The sequence below is a fragment of the Triticum aestivum genome, chromosome 5A (assembly GCF_018294505.1).
Source record: "Triticum aestivum cultivar Chinese Spring chromosome 5A, IWGSC CS RefSeq v2.1, whole genome shotgun sequence".
Taxonomy (NCBI): Eukaryota; Viridiplantae; Streptophyta; class Magnoliopsida; order Poales; family Poaceae; genus Triticum; species Triticum aestivum.
The window spans coordinates 506,080,157-506,097,042 of record NC_057806.1 but is presented as its reverse complement, the minus strand read 5'-3'; the positions used below and the strand labels follow the sequence as shown (position 1 = coordinate 506,097,042).

Genomic DNA, 16,886 nt, shown 5'->3' with positions numbered 1-16,886 from the left:
AAGGAGCTACACTACATATGCATGGGTATCAAATGGAATAAGGGTATCATATGTGGACTGAACTGCAGAATGCCGGAATAAGAGGGGGATAGCTAGTCATGTCGAAGACTACGCTTCTGGCAGCCTCCGTCTTGCAGCATGTAGAAGAGAGTAGACTGAAGTCCTCCAAGTAGCATCGCATAGCATAATCCTAACCGATGATCCTCCCCTCGTCGCCCTGTGAGAGAGCGACCACCGGTTGTATCTGGCACTTTGAAGGGTGTATTTTATTAACTATCCGGTTCTAGTTGTCATAAGGTCAAGGTACAACTCCAAGTCGTCTTGTTACCGAAGATCACGGCTATTCGAATAGATTAACTTCCTTGCAGGGGTGCACCACATAACCCAACACACTCGATCCCATTTGGCCGGACACACTTTTCTGGGTCATGCCCGGCCTCGTAAGATCAACACGTCGCAGCCCTACCTAGGCACAACAGAGAGGTCAGCACGCCGGTCTAAATCCTATGGCGCAGGGGTCTGGGCCCATCGCCCTTTGCACACCTGCACGTTGCGAACGCGGCCGGAAGCAGAACTAGCCCCCTTAATACAAGAGCAGGCTTACGGTCCAATCCGGCGCGCGCCACTCAGTCGCTGACATCACGAAGGCTTCGGCTGATACCACGACGTCGAGTGCCCATAACTGTCCCCGCGTAGATGGTTAGTGCGTATAGGCCAGTAGCCAGACTCAGATCAAATACCAAGATCTCGTTAAACATGTTAAGTATCCGTGAACACCAACCAGGGCCAGGCCCACCTCTCTCCTAGGTGGTCTCAACCTGCCCTGTCGCTCCGCCACAAAGTAACAGTCTTGGGCCGTCGGGAACCCAGGCCCACCTCTACCAGGATGGAGCCACCTGCCCCTTCAGCCCCCATCTCCAAACAGTATCACCGGTAATGTAACAATGTAAAGTATATAGTATATGCCCATGATCACCTCCCGAAGTGATCACGGCCCAGTAGTATAGCATGGCAGACGGACAAAAGTGTAGGGCCACTGATGGAACACTAGCATCCTATACTAAGTAGTAGGATAGCAGGTAATGGTAACAACAGTAGTAGCAAGGACAGGCTATGCATCAGGATAGGAATAACGGAAAGCAGTAACATGCTACACTACTCTAATGCAAGTAGTATAGAGAAGAGTAGGCGATATCTGGTGATCAAAGGGGGGGGGGCTTGCCTGGTTGCTCTGGCAAGAGAGAGGGGTCGTCAACACCGTAGTCGTACTGGGTAGGAGCGGCGTCGGTCTCGATGTCTAGCGAGAGAAGAGGGGAAGAAACAATAAATGTATCGCAAACAAATGCATGACATGACAAGGCGTGATGCTAGGTGTGCCACTAACACGGTACGAGGTGGTACAGGTGAAGGGGGAAACATCCGGGAAAGTATTCCCGGTGTTTCGCATTTTCGGACAGATGAACCGGAGGGGGAAAGTTGCGTGTTCGATAGGTTAGGGATGTGTGGCGGACGAATGGGATGCGTATCCGGAATCGTCTCGTCGTTGTAAGCAACTTCCATGTACAAAGTTTTTCCATCCGAGTTACAGTTTATTTTATATGATTTTTCGAAGATTTAAACAAATTCTGGAATTTCTGGATTTAATGTAATTCGAAATAATCAAAAGACAAACTGCTATGGGTACACATGAGTGTACCCAGCAATGTGTATATACATATGACATGTGGGGCCAGGGGCTGGGTTGACCCAGTCAACATTTTGACTAGTCCAAAGTGAATAGTGTATGTGGGCCCCTTTGTCATTGATAGAGTTTAACTAAACACGATTAGTTAGTTTGATAAGTGATTAGGTTAATTTAACAGACTTAATTAAGTTAATTAACAGGATTAATTGAGTAAATTAATTAATTAATTAGTTTTTTATATTTTTTAACGTCCTGGGGCGTGGGGCCCCCATGTCATAGACTCAGGGGCCATAGCGGGCGTTGGGCACGGGCGCCGCGGAGCGAGGCAACCGAGGCTGCGGCGGGGCACCGGCCAGGGCGATGGCGCGGTGGCCGGCAGGGTGGCCGTGGGGCGGATGCGGGTCACCGCCGGCAAGGTCAGGCGGACCGGAGCAAGCAGCAGGCCGTGGGCACTGGCGCAGGAGGCGAGCGGCGGGCGAGTCAAGTCGGCGGGCGTCGGCGACAGGCATCGGCGGCCCGGGGCTGGAGCAGCAAGGCGAGGACGACGAGGGTGGCTGCAGGGACCGAGGAGCGAGGCCATGCGCTGGGCGCGGCCGACGAACGGTGGCAGCAGCGCAGGCGGGCGACACGCAGCGGTTGGGAGGTGCAGGCGCGGTCGGGATGGCCCCGGGTCGCAGTGAGCGCGGCGGGCGCAGGGAGAGGGAGGGAGCGAGGCTCACGGCGGGGTGCAGGGTTCGTGGCAGCGGGGGTCGGGGTGGTGGTCGGAGACGTCGGCGTCGACGTAGACGAAGCAGACCGGCGAGGGAGCACTCCGAGGCGAGGAGCTCCGGTGGCGGCAACGTCCGGTCGCGAGGCGGGGTGGTCGGCATCAGGTAACGGGGCGCCGGTGAAGCGAAGTAGAGGTAAGGGGCAGAGGCGGCCATCCTTGGGCGCGGGCTCGCCGGCGAGGTGGGTCTTCGACGCGGCAAGGGGCCGGGCACGTGGTGCTTGGCGATGCTAGAGAGCGAGAGAGGTTGGGGGTTTTGGTCAGGAGGAGTGGGGGGGTCGTGCGGGCGACGGGGTGATCCTTATCCAGATCTGGATCGATGGGGGAAGTGGGGGTGGTTGCCCTAGGGTTTGATCGGGGTGGGGGTTAAGTGGAGTGGGGGGGGGGGGTCGGCCGGCTGGGCCTGTAGCCTGCTGGGCCGAAGCCCGGGGGGCAGGGGGGTTTCTCTTTCCCTTTTTTTGTTAGTTTTGTTTTTCTTTTTCTTTTTATTTATTTTTCTTTCCTATTTTATTCTTTTAATTGTTGTTTTAGAAAATATAAATACAACTCCTAAATTAATGTTATAATTTATTCTACTGCCCCAATAAGTATGACACCTAATTAAAATAGTTTGCATTATTATTATTTTTAAAAGGGCATTTAATTAATTCTCATAGCTACAATTTAATTACTTTAAAGCCTTTAAACGTTTTATAAAATTGTGGTTTCTCCACAATAATTACCTATGCATTATTTGGCAACACCCCAACATTTTAATTTTAATATTTGAAAATCTTTACCATTTGACTTTATTTTAAGTTTGAATTTCGAATCGATTTTGAACTAACACGAGATTAACAACAGTAATCGTGGTGACGTGGCATCATTAATGTGGGATTACTGTAGCCTAATTATCCGGGCGTCACAAGACGCTAGTGGGCACGATTCGCTACTTCACTACAAGAAATATGTCAACTTGTGACCTTCTGTTAGTGACCCTGGAAGAATTGGTCATAGATCTATGACCATTTCAGACCAATTGGTCAAAAGTTGTTCGGGGGCTCCAAAACCTAAACTATAACGACCATTTTGGTCAGAAAGGTCGTAATTTCCTTACACGAAATGGTCATAAAGCAGATAGCACTGGTCTGCTGCCTTATTTCTAGCTGATCATGACCAATATAGATGGTCATAACCTTGTAAATTGTGGTGGGTTGCTATGACTAGGCGCCACCTCATCAGTTTTGCCTATGTGTCATGTCCATGTGGCAGTTTTTGCCCTAGGTTGTGAAGCAACCTATATTTCTGTCATTCCCAAAATACCCAAAAAAAATTCATAAATTCTTTGGGTCATATCTTCATCAAATATGTAAAAATCCTTCCTTGCCTAGTTCAAAACTAATTCAACAATATTCATTTTCCTATTCTGTTCACCACAGCACTTTATGAAGGAAGTGCTATTTATATATTCTTGATTGCCCTCGGAATTTTGGGCACTCTTTCCTATCCAAATCATTACCGCATGACAAAATTCAGCTCCACTTGCCTAGCAAATCTTCCTCGGCAAATTTCCAAAGTTTTTGTCCACCTAAAAGCATTGTGAAGGAAGTACCTTTTTTATATATCAAAATGACATGAAATTTATACAGTTCCTTCATATGCCCAAATTATCACCCTCCTCCAAATTGCAGCTCAGTCAAATCATCTATGTGAGCCCAGGTTCAATTTATATTTTATGGCCAAATTGGCACGTTGCAAAGCAAGTGTTATCTAGACCCCTCCTATTACCCTCAAACTTTTCGGGCACTCTTCCATACCCAAATCATTGCCACATGATAATATTCAGCTCAATTTTCCTAGTAAATCTTTCTCGGGAAATTTTCAAAGTTTCTACCTCGAGAGAAGCTTTGTGAAGTAAGTACTAGCTAGGCTTACCCAAATGATCTGAAAATTTACCAGCGCAGGACCATACCTATGTAACTTACCTACACCAATTTTTAGCTCATTTCATTCATCCAACTCTCGCACTAGTTTTCCCAAGTTTCTGTCCATAGAAGAGCATTGTGAAGGAAGTACTACTTTGGCATGTCCAAATGGTATCAATTTTCTACAATGCTTTCCTACCTAATGCCAGCTCAATCCGTTCATTATTTTGAGCCGAGCTTCAACATTCGTAGTTATGTCCAGTGTGGTAGTTCGCAAAGCAAGTACCACTTAGGCTCCTCCTTTTGAGCTGAAAATTTGTGAAGACGGTCTTCTTAGTAACTGATCATCCTCAGCCAAAACTCACGCCCATTAGCCATGTACATTTCCCGTACCGCTAATCAAACACTTGGCTGTTAATTCATGTTTGAGCATCGATCGGTCTCCTTGTGAGAATCTTATGTTGTAATTTTCTTCCTAGCACCAACCTGGGGAGTGCCCAACCTACTAGACATGCCTAGGCCGTGCATAACACATGGCAACGTCACGGTCGCGCGGTGACCACGCGGCGGGCATGCGAGTTTACGCGCTCTAGAGTTGGGGCCCTCGGCCGCCGCCCAAACCTCGACGTATCGCCACCAAACCATGTATTTATGATTAAATAGGTCCTTATGTAACTAGAAATGATTTTTGGAAAAAATAAATAGCAAACTATGAGGCAGCTGCAGTTCAAATTTGACCCGCTTCCAACTGAATCGGCGGAAATTTGTCTTTTTCACGAGAGGTGGATCAAATTTTTTTACACCCAACCATTTTGTCAATTGTGCATTAAATATGGCCTAGTATTTTATAAAAATGATTTGGTCCAATTTTGCAACAATTATTTGGTAGTTCCTTCACAAAAAACCTCCTTTCGGGCACTCGAAAAATGGAAAATGGTTTTTTCGTCCAACGAAAATGAAAACTTCCTTAGACAACATTGTTTGCCATTCCAATATGCACTCTTGTGCACAATATGAGATCATTTGAACAAACTATGCCATGAATGTGGCCATAAGATTGATCATTTGGCTTGAAAGCCATTGATCTCCACACATGATAGCTCGTTTCTGAGAACACTTTTTTATAATAATTGCCGTATTACAAGTTTGTTATTTTTCCTAGGAACTTGGCCACATATGATGACACAATGCGAAGGTTTCCCAATTTTTTGATTTTTTTTTGAATTTTTTATGCCCGTTTCAAAATGCGGTCAAAATGGCGGGAATGACCGTTCCTAGCTAGTGGTTGAATCTTGGATTTTTTTTGGTGTTTCTCTGATTAAATAGATACTTATGTACCTAGAAATGATTTTTGTAAAAAATAAATAGCAAACTATGAGGCAGCTGCAGTTCAAATTTGATCCCCTTCCAACTCAATTGGCGAAAATTTGTCTTTTTCACGAGAGGTGGATCAAAACTTTTTACACCCCAACCATTCTTTCAATTGTGCATTAAATATGGCCTAGTATTTTAGAAAAATGATTTGGTCCAATTTTGCAATAATTATTTGGGAGGTCCTTCACAAAAAACCCTCCTTTTGGGCACTCGAAAAATGGAAAATGGTTTTTTCGTCCAAAGAAAATGAAAACTTCTTTAGGCAACATTGTTTGCCATTCCAATATGCACCCTTGTGCAAAATATGAGATCATTTGAACAAACTATGTCATGAATGTCGCCATAAGATTGATCATTTGGCTTGAAAACCATGAATCTTCACACTTGATAGCTCGTTTCCGAGAATACTTTTTTAAAATAATTGTTGTATTACAAGTTTATTATTTTTCCTAGTAACTTGGTCACATATGATGACGCAATGCGAATGCTTTCCAATTTTTTGATTTTTTTTGAATTTTCTATGCCCGTTTCAAAATGTGGTCAAAACGGCGGGCTTGACCGTTCTTAGCTAGTGGTTGAATCCTGGAATTTTTTTGGTGTTTCTATGATTAAATAGATACTTATGTACCTAGAAATGATTTATGGAAAAAATAAAGAGCAAACTACGAGGTAGTTACAGTTCAAATTTGACCCGCTTCCAGCTGAATTGGTGGAAATTTGTCTTTTTCATGAGAGGTGGATCAAAACTTTTTACACCCAACCATTTGGTCAATTGTGCATTAAATATGTCCTAGTATTTTAGAAAATTGATTAGGTACAATTTTGTAACAAATATATGGTAGGTCGTTCACAAAAAAACTCATTTTGGGCACTCGAAAAATGGAAAATAAATTTTTCGTCCAAAGAAAATAAAAACTTCTTTAGGCAACATTTGGTCAACTGGGCATTAAATATGACCTAAGATTTTATAAAATTGATGTGGCCCAAATTTGCAACAAATATTTGCTAGGTTCTTCATAAAAAAATTATTTTGGGCACTCGAAAAATAATTCTCTTACAGAAAACTTATTTCTGAGAACACTTTTTTATGATATTTGCATTATTCAAAGTTTGTTATTTTTACTGAAAAGTAGGTCATACTTCGTGACACAATGCAAAGTTTTTTGATTTCTATTTGTTTTTATAAATTTTCTAGGCCGTCAAATAGCAGACATGTTTTAACATCTTATTTTCAATCGATTATGACCAATTTAAATGGTCTTAAAATCATCAAAGGGGTACTGCGTTTTGATTGGTCCAAAATCATCTCACGCGGATCATGGATTAGCACCGTCGGATGCGCCCGGATCCAACGGCAGCCCACCCCCCTCGTCGCTCTCCCCCTCCCTCTCATCCTCATCCACCCACGAAAACCCTAGCTCACTTATCCCCGTCGCCGCTGCTGCTCCCGCTCCCTTTTCCCCCGCCGCCGCCTGTCTCCTCCCATCGTACTCCTCCTCCCTCGTCCTCGTCCTCGTCTCGTCGCTGCCGCCACCTCCTCCCTGTCCCTGGCCTCCTTTCCTCCCCATCCCCAGCCTCCTCCTGCGGCGCGCGATCCCCTCTCCCATCCCCTCCCCTTCCCTCCCGATCCCACCCACCAAATCGATCCCGATCCAGTCCAGGCACGGCCATGGCATCGCGGTCGGCTTTCTTGCCCAAACCTGTGGGTTGGGGTTGTGTAACCCTAGCGCTCAACCTGCCCCCTTCCGCCCTCTCTCTCTCTCTCTCGATTCATTCTCCCATCGCCACCGCCCGCACCCACCCACCCACCCGCGACCTTGTTCCCCTTCCACCTCCCTGACGTGCTCCACCCTCTCCTGCACTGGCGCCGCCCCCTCCACCCACACCACCCCATCCCCTCACCTTCTCCTCCTAACCTAGGTCCCGGACCGAGCGACGGCCATGGTGCTCCCAGATCCGCCACGGCCGCAGTGCTGCCAGATCCGCCGTCGTCAAGGGCTTCGATCTGGGCCACGATGGAGGCGCTCGAGGTCCACTCCTTCCCCATCGTCATGCGCCAGGAGAAGAGCCTCTCCGCGGCTCTCATCGGCCGACATCGTCGCGGCCGCACGCGGCTCGACCACCGGCGCTCCCGGCCTTGACTGCTGGTCTTCCCTCACCGGTGGCGGCGACGGTGTGCTTCGGACTCGTCGGCAACCAACACAGGTGAGGTGAGATCCCCATCTTCTCTTCTTCCTCCCCTTTGCTCCGGGTGCCGGCCTTATTGCCATGGCCATGTCCATGTCCATGTTGTGCTATGCTACTTTGGTTAGGAATTTGATGAGTATGCATACGTTAAAATCCAGGCTTGGTTAATCTGCATATCTATTTTCAGATCCAGACTTTTGAGTCTGCATGCATACGCTCAGATTCACTCCCCACTTCCATTTGTACTCCTCACCTCTTGCACCAGGCGGCAAAGTTGATTTCTGTTACTGTTTACTTCACTCTGGTATAGTGATTGACCATCAAATACTCCATGTAGATGTATGCCTGGGGATCAACTGCCACTGGTAGAATGATGATAGTTTGTGCAAGATGTTCACATGTAGATGTATGCCTGGGGATCAACTGCCACTGGTAGATGTATCTGGGTGTTGATAGCCCATCAGATTTTGTTAGTGCAACCTGAATGCCTAGGACTCACTGTATTCTATGTAATTTCATGATGCCCCATGAATCCAAGAGTATAGTAGCTTTATGAGCGTGTATCCATCCCATGTCTCTGTTTTGCTGTAAGTTGAAGCTTCTAGTTACGATCTCAGAAAATAAACGGTTGCTCATAGGAGATCGCCCGTCCTTGCATGATGTACGGTTCTGGTAGATGATATTCTGAACTTCTTTTTGTTATGTTTTGCTGCAGGTGAATGGAGCTGCTGCTTGGGACATTGCATCTCAGCATTTGTTTAGTGGGTTTGACGCATTGTTTCTGTCAGTCCAAAGTGAGTAGCTGCTTCTCTGAAGCAAAGTTTGCAGGGTTACCTTGTACTGCTATCCTATTCCTACCAGCATAGAAGTGAAGTGTGTAGGATTGGTATTATGCCCCTGTGTTATTTGTTCAGTCCTAACCAAGCTCATATTCATTTGTCCCTTGCACCTGGTTACTATCGATTGCTCAGAACTAGCTGTTGTAGTTGATCAAGTTACTTAAAGTCAGCTGATTGAGCATGCCAAATGATATTTCTGCAATATATATGACATTTTTATCGCATCTGTCTCTAGTTAGACTATTGATTCATAAACTTGTTATATTTGACATGGATAGTTCCGTCGCTATCTAGATCCAATGCATATAGTTGAAACAAGCTACTTGTGAGCGTTAATACCACCTATTAACTGGAAATTTCTTGTTACACATGCTTTGTGATGCCACCTGTGGTTGTCGTTGCCACCTTATCATGAAAAATATGTTGGTAATGGAATAGTAATTCAAGATAATGGATGATGTCTGTAAATTGCATTTAGAAGAAATGTAGAGCATTTAACTAGACAGTTGAATTTGCATGTGCAACTATGCTTGCATGGAATGTTCAATATCAGTTATGTTGTGGTTTCTTGTTCTGTGAGTCAAATTGCATAAGTTGGGAGTATCACAACCTGAATGTGCAGCTTATGTATTTTTGTTAAAGCATGGAGTAACTTCTATAGTTTTGTTAAAAATTATCTTGGTCTTGGGCTGATTTGAGTACTACCAAGGGAAGGATATTGAACTTTCCTTGCGGATGCAGAGCGTGTAGGAGAATTCTATTGTGACAACAAATTAACTTGTCTTGAATTACTTCTTTTACTGGATGTTCAGAATGTTCAATTAACTGATTTGCACCTGTTTATGTTTATTTTGTCAACTTCTTATGTTAATTTGTCTTGAATTACCCCTGTATAGTGTAGCAAGTCTGTACTTCTGAATCTCATTCCATGCTTAAATGATAAAAATGTCGCATTTAATAGGATTGTAAACCTGATGTGATTGGAGTAGTTTTTACTCGCTGCTGTTAGTTACTAGTATTCACTGATTTTGCCTCATTTTTCTTGTTTTACTCTTATTTATGCACACAGACTGCCTACAAGTTAATGTGCTGTTAGATTTGCCTTTATTTTGTTCCTAACAATTTTGTTTGATAACTTGCAGATGCTGTCCTTCATTCATGTTTCGTGAGCTCCAGGACGAAGAAGTTGGGAGAAACATAGAGTTCTAGCTTATTGGAGCTAGTTATACTTAGATAGCTAGTTTTTTTTTCTGATTTTTTAGTTGTGTTACCTGATGTGAACTAGTTCTGATGTGAACCATGTTTGACTGTAATGTGCCAAGTTTGGCTCTGTTTGATTATATTCATGACGTGAACTATGTTTTCATGATATTTTGTTGTGCTCTATTTGAAGCATTGTGTAAACATTGGTTATTTATTTATCGGAGCGCTGAAATATGAGGAATATAATCCTGACAACCGGGACCTACTTATTAGAACCTGACAATTGTGACCCATTAGACTAGTGGACCTTCTCTTGAAAAAGATAAAATCTAAAACTCTAGAGCCCAAAAGCCCACGTCATAGCAAAATAAAAGACTGAATTGTTGGGCTTGGCCCATGTGGCTGACCAAAATTACCAGGAAAGCAAATAAAAAATAGGCTGATTTATTGGGTTTGGCCAAATAATAAATGGGCTGAATTAATGGGCTCGACCCATGTAAAACGCCGAATCGGACCGGGCTGAATCTTGTGCCACATCAGCTTGCCACGCTGGATGCCTACGTGGCCTGGGGAGGTTGCTAGTGACCAAAACAGAACAATAGGCTTATTTTGGTCGTAAACGTCTTCGACCATTCCAGAAGAAAGGTCGCTATAGTCAGTTTATGACGGCCAGCTTTTGACCTTATGTTTTTTGTCACAAAAAGGTCACAAATGGAAATTTGTGACCATTCAGTGACCAATAGTGGTGGTCACAAGTTGACATATTTCTTGTAGTGCTTGGCACCAACCTATACATGCAAGCATAACGTTTCCTTTCCAAATATCCTATGTATAAGTATATCTTTTGATGCTCAACTCTTTGCTTATAAGCTTTGATCTTTCTTTTTCTTGTTTTTTTTTGCACTTTCTCTTCCTTTCCACTATTCTTATTGAGCCTCAACCAAATATGCAAGGCATGTATCATAAGATATGTCACACCAATGATGTTATCGCTATCACTAAGGTGCTCAAATTTTCACGAAGCCCAACAATACTTGGATAGCTAGTCTCAATAGGTATGAAGGTGTACACAAAGAATGGTGGGGCTATCAAAGTTAATGGCAAGGAAGGAAAAAGATTGTGATGGAATGGATACCTTCGTCACACTTAACCTTTCACGTAGTCGGAGGTAACCAACCTTGCTTCTGGTTTTTGGTGTCAAAGGATGGATAGTCGTCATCGATGTTGAGCGTAGTTATTTTATGTAGTCGATGGAGAGCTACAATCTTCCCTTGGTGGTTTTTATGTAGATGGTACCCAATGGTCACTCCGGAAAGCGTTGGTGATGAATTGGTGGCACAAGCCTGATGGTGGGTGGGGGGGTTCCGGTGTCGATGAAAAATTGTTTTCTCAAATGATGTGGATACCTATGCGAGAGCCTCGGGCACATCGGTAGCTTCAAAACGAGCCCAAGAGCGCTAAAATCGGAGTGCAAATGAAGAAGTTATGGCCAAAACGGTGAATCAACCGAGGATGAAATTATCAGGGGCGATAGTACTGGTCCTGGTGTGAAATGGAAGTACCATTTGTGGGGGTCGGAAGTACTGGGTGGGTGGGGGCAGTAGTGCCAGTCGGGGAGGGGGAGTACTATTCATCATGAAAAAAGTTCTAGATCGAAGGTCGGGGCGCAAAACTCGATTTTGGAACCAATGGTCATCCCCATGGATTCTACACCAACACCCCAATCTCCATATGGACCAATGATTAGAGCACGTGCAAGCGCCATACAAGAAGAGGTTAACTCGCTCCTCTTTGAACTAGCTTTCACTTCACTTGAGACATACTACTTACCTAAAGCGAAGACGTTGTGAATACTCAAGTACACGGGAGCGACCATGGAGAAGCTAGGGAGCAAGGCCAAGCCATGGAGGAAGAGGAATACCGAGAAGAAGAAGAGAAGGAGCCAAGTCCTGAAGCAGGTGGTACTATCAACCCTCCGAGCGGTACTACCACACCTGCCGCAAAGTAGTACGGTCGCTCCCCTGGCCCGTACTACTTGCCTCGGTGCCATCGAAACTTTCGCGCCTTCTACCACTTCACTACTGGCCGACCCCGGAACCCTCTGACTTGCAAGCGGCACTTCACTAGCGCTAGCACGGAACTACCACCTATCCTCGAATTAGCAATACTTACGGCCCTGACACTGGAACTACTGGTCGAGTGCTCCAACCCAAACAACCACCATGTGGCCGTTACTATTGGCCCTCACCGCGGTACTACCTGCACCACCCCGGTACTACTTGCACCACCCCGGTACTAACGGCATGCCTGTGCGCGGAGTGTAGGGCCATGACCCTTGTATTCCTCTCTCGCCCCTAGACTATAAGTTCTCCTCTCCTAGCTCAGAAATAGGGTCAGCAAATTATACTAGACTAAATTGAGAGATCTTTGCTCCTTGTACCTCTTTCTAGAGGAACAAGACCTCCATCTTGGGAGAAGGATCTCTCTATATCACAAGACCTGCATCTTGGGAGAAGGATCTCATCATAGATCATCAAGCCATCACCTCTCTTTGGGATTTGGTAAGAACCCTACCTTGTTACTTGTTTCTCTTTGTTGAGTGCCAGCGGATGTAAGCTTCTTGGTGGCCAGTGATCTCGCTGTGCCTGAGTAATGAGTGGAACTGTAGTGTTCCAAGCTAAAAAAAGGATAGCTCCTGACGTCTGAGTGACCTTTTTTAGGGATGGAGAGAGAATGAGTCAATTGTGTGGCAAAAAAATTGTGGCACACACAACATTGTTCTCTTTTTCTTACATTCAAATCCCTCATTATTCATTGGTCACAATAGTTACATCACTGTTGCCATGAAGGTTAATTCATGGGCTATTACATTAGCTTCTCCAGGACAATGTTCATAGATTACATGAGAAAAATCCGTGGACATGTGATAACAGTCTTCAAAGACAGCTGCCGCAACCCGCAAGACCAGCAAACGAACCTCCTTCATGCATAGTTGTGATTACATCCGCGTTATCAGAGTTGATTATCATTCGGTTACGGCTGACAGATTGAGCTAGATTCAAACCAAATCCCAGCGCCATAGGTTCTGCCATAAAAGCATCCACACAAACATCAAGTTTCTCATTCATTGTTGCTATGAGGGTACCTCTATCATCTCTCAGTATTGCACCAATTACACCTTGAAGAGAATCAGAGTCAAAAGCGGCTTCAACATCCAATTTCACATATCCCTTGATCGGTTTAGACACACTTCAGTTTTGCCTTCCGAGAGTAAGCAACCTGAAAGTTTGCTGCTAGAGACCGGACTGAAGTGCTGATTTAGCTTGGCGCTTGGACAGCATCGTCCGGAGATATAAATTTTATTCAGACGATGCCTATGTATCGATACCAAGATCTGTTAGGGCCCGCTTGGATTAGCGTTTTCGCTTGTATCCGGCTGGTTTAGAATACAGACCTGGACTGGTCGTTTTGTTTCCAAGCAGAAAATTAGCTGTGACCGGTATTTTACATGTGTAAAATAAATACAGGTGTAAAAGTTTACACCCATTCCAAGCGGAGCCTTAATCGGAACAAATGCTAGTACCACACTGTAGTCAGGGTCATCAAATCAAAATTATTCAAGCAACGTCTATACCAAGATCGTTTCATAAAATTGCAAGCTATACTTACAGCCAGGGATCCAATCTGAATTACCAGAGCTAGAATTAGAACTATCCCAGCTGCTCAGGAACCGTGGATCCAACACATACGGCGGGCGGTGTCGCCTGGCAAGACAAACACCCGGCAACGGAACAGAGCCTACACATGGCGGCGACGAACCTCATCAAATCAAGCGAGCAGCACATAGGCGAGGGATCCATTTGTTTCTCACACCGCGGAAATGACAGACATCTACTGACTATAATCTCGGCTCTCGGATCTCCTGGAGCGAGCACGGTCGCCGTGGCGGGAACGGCTGCTGCCGCCATGATGCCTCTGCTCCCGATGAGATCGATGACGAGGGCTGTGGTCTGCTTCAGCAGAGGTTCCACCTCTTCTGGCACTGCCATCCTCCGTGCCAGGCGACACCTCTCCTGGCTCTCGGCTCTTCCTCCGCTTGTGATGACCGCGGCCGTCGTATTCGGCTCGGCTTCTATGCCTGCTGTGGCTGCTGGTATCTCCAAGCTCTCGGCTTTTTCTTCGCTTGCGGCGACCGGCATCGTCTTCAGTTGGGCTTCTCCGCCTACTGTGGCTCCTCCTGATATCTCCAGGCTCTCGGCTTCTTCTTCGCTTGCGGTGATGACCGCCGTCGTCTTCGGCTGGGCTTACATGCCTATCATAGCTGCTGATATCGCCCTGCTCTCGGTGGCCTTTTTGCTTGTGATGGTCACCGCCGTCTCCAGTTGGGCTTCTCTGCCTGCTGTAGGTGCTTGCCTCCCTAGATGACCTCATCCTCCTTTGCGATTCTTCCCTGTGGTCATGGCTGCTTTTGCGCCTGCGTGGGCTGCTTTCGTCTTCAGTTGGACTTCTCTGCCTTCTGTAGGTGCTATCAGCCCTGTCCTTGGATATTCTCCTAGGAGGTGGCGACTCTTCCCTGTCAACATTGCCTCCTTTTCGTCTAGGTGGTGGGGGAACCTGTGATGGTGGGAGTTGACAGCGTTATTCCACTCCACTCCATGGCAGTAAGCAGGCATGGAATAACTAAACCATACCCCAATTACAGCACACATGAATGTAAATGTAAGGCATATCATAGCACAGCAGAGTGAATAAAAATCCAGTCTGCTTTGTGAGAACAAACAAATGCAATGGTTAACTTTCCAGTTCTCCTTATGTCCTCATGTAGGTTCAATAATGACAACAATGGGTGAATATGTGGGCTAAAAGTACATACAAGAAGTATTACCCCTTTCTTCTTAATATTTCAAGATAATAACAGTTTTACTCTCTCTTTGTAATTTTTATGCATAAATGTTTTCTCTGGAAATATCATGAATTTGCTCTTTGCATCTTTTACCATTTAAAGATTAAATTGACATGTTCACATTTCTAACAGGGTTAATCTTAGAACATTTTAGTGGTAATACCTCGTAAAATTAAACAACATCCCCCTTCAGAAGTACTCCCTCCGTTCCAAATTACTCGTCGCAGAAATGGATGTATCTAGAACTAAAATACATCTAGATACATCCATTTCTGCGACGAGTAATTCGGAACGGAGGGAGTACAAGGTAAGAGTGGCAAAGTAAAAAAAATACCTCAAAACGTGTCATATACCGTCCCTCAGGTGGTGGTGGGATCCCGAGCTTTTTGAGTTCATCATAAGGAATCGGCCGCCTGTGTTTTATAGAAGTGCACATTGTTACTGCATGCCCAAAAACTCCAAAATGCAATTCGCCCAAGTGTCAAGGCTCTTCTAGTAAGAAATATTGAAATGTATTAATAGATATGCTTGGGTTCATACAAGGGAGCACGAAATGGCCTCTCTCGACCTCCAAACCGAAGCTGGCCAGACTCTTTCTTCCCTCCAAGTCCTCCTCCTATAAAATGACAATTCAAAGTAGCATGAAGATGATCTCAAGTATTCTGCCTTCTATATTACACTTCAGCAGGGTCACATACCTAGCCTCCTTGGTATCCATCCAGGCATAAGTTGCTGCCTATAGTAGTCTACGATCACTTCACTGCCATCAATAATGGAATGGTGTGCATCCTGGAATAGTTTTCCTTTAGATTTCACATATACCTAGAAGACAGTAGTAGCAAACAAACAGGCAAAGGAACCTGAAAACATTGTGCAGCCAATACCTCATAGGCACGGCGCATCTCTTTGTCTGTTTCATACTCTACAAACGCATAACCACGGGAAGCACCAGTAACTGCAAATAAATAGTATGATCAATACAAACTAGAGTTGCAGAAGGCAAATACATAGCATGATCAGTACAAACTAAAGCCACAAAATGAAGCAATGATGTTTATTGTCTACTGGCAAGAACAACTGAAGCAATGCTGCGACATAGCTAGTAGTTGATCTGAAAAACTGAAAACTCATGCTATATTTCTAAGATTATTAAGAATAGAAAACTCCCCATTCTTAGCGCATTGTTCAACGCTGTGCTCACTGCAATTGCAATCGAGATGAAGTTACTGATGCTATTTTCACTGGAACGGTAACATGCTCTGCAAAAGCAAGGTTCGCTCTCGACTAACACTGAAAAAAATCGAGGAACAAAATGCTCAACTCACCAATATCCCGCACCAGCCGCATGCTCTTCACTTTCCCGTACCTGCCCATGGCCTGCTCCACACAGGGAACAGACGAAACAGCAGCTCCGACCGTCAGACAGGGAGGTCACAGCATCAAACCCAACACACCAGCAGCAAAAGAGACGAGAGAGACGCGCACCTTCCGGACCGTGTCGTCGTCGGTGAGGCGGGAGAGGTGGCCGACGAAGACCGTGCAGTAGGGGTCGCCGGCGGCCTTGGGGTCCCCGAATGGATCATCTAGAGAAAGAGGGGGGCAGGGGGGAAACAACAGATACAGAGTGAGTGAGCCGCGCAGCGTTGATGCGCGAATGGGTGAAGAGCGGAACGGGGGGAGAGGAGGGGGAGCGGGGCGGAGAGGACGCACAGAGGCCGGCGGTGGAGCAGAGGAGGGCGCGGAGGACGGCGTTGTCGTGGGGGGCGACGTCCGTGCCGTCGATGCTGCCCGCCTGGATCGGGTGGTACTTGTCCGCGTAGAACACCGCGCCTGCGCTCCCGCCGACGCTGACTCTCATCTCGCCGCTGACGCCGCCGACCGCTACCTGCCGACCAACCTGCGCCGCCAGTGGGAGAGAGAGAGAGAGGGCGAGCTGGGGGCCGCGGCTGCGCAGGAGGGCCAGGGGAAGAGATGGGCCGGACTGGACCGGATCGGCAGGTTGGCTCGGTCGGTGCAGCGGTGTGGT

At 45.9% G+C, this 16,886-nt stretch overlaps 1 protein-coding gene across 1 annotated transcript; it reads right to left on the bottom strand.

Moving 5' to 3' along the window:
* Window positions 1-13,559: 13,559 nt before the first annotated feature.
* LOC123104384 (U11/U12 small nuclear ribonucleoprotein 35 kDa protein) lies at window positions 13,560-16,872 on the bottom strand. The gene is made up of 8 exons (XM_044526219.1): window positions 16,571-16,872; window positions 16,346-16,443; window positions 16,186-16,237; window positions 15,745-15,815; window positions 15,559-15,649; window positions 15,401-15,476; window positions 15,195-15,273; window positions 13,560-14,571 (listed from the first exon to the last, which is right to left on the bottom strand). The coding sequence occupies exons 1-8, from the start codon at window positions 16,716-16,718 to the stop codon at window positions 13,849-13,851; spliced, it is 1,338 nt and encodes a 445-aa protein (XP_044382154.1). The 5' UTR covers window positions 16,719-16,872; the 3' UTR covers window positions 13,560-13,848.
* Window positions 16,873-16,886: the final 14 nt, after the last annotated feature.

Bases quoted from the DNA above. Each gene is read 5' to 3' on its own strand.
- LOC123104384 (XM_044526219.1), bottom strand. From the start codon at position 16,718: ATGAGAGTCAGCGTCGGCGGGAGCGCAGGCGCGGTGTTCTACGCGGAC. The intron at 15,477-15,558 runs GTATGTGACCCT...GTCATTTTATAG, and splicing joins ATGGATACCAAGGAGGCTAG to GAGGAGGACTTGGAGGGAAG. The intron at 14,572-15,194 runs GTATTTTTTTTA...CCACCATCACAG, and splicing joins GGTATATGACACGTTTTGAG to GTTCCCCCACCACCTAGACG.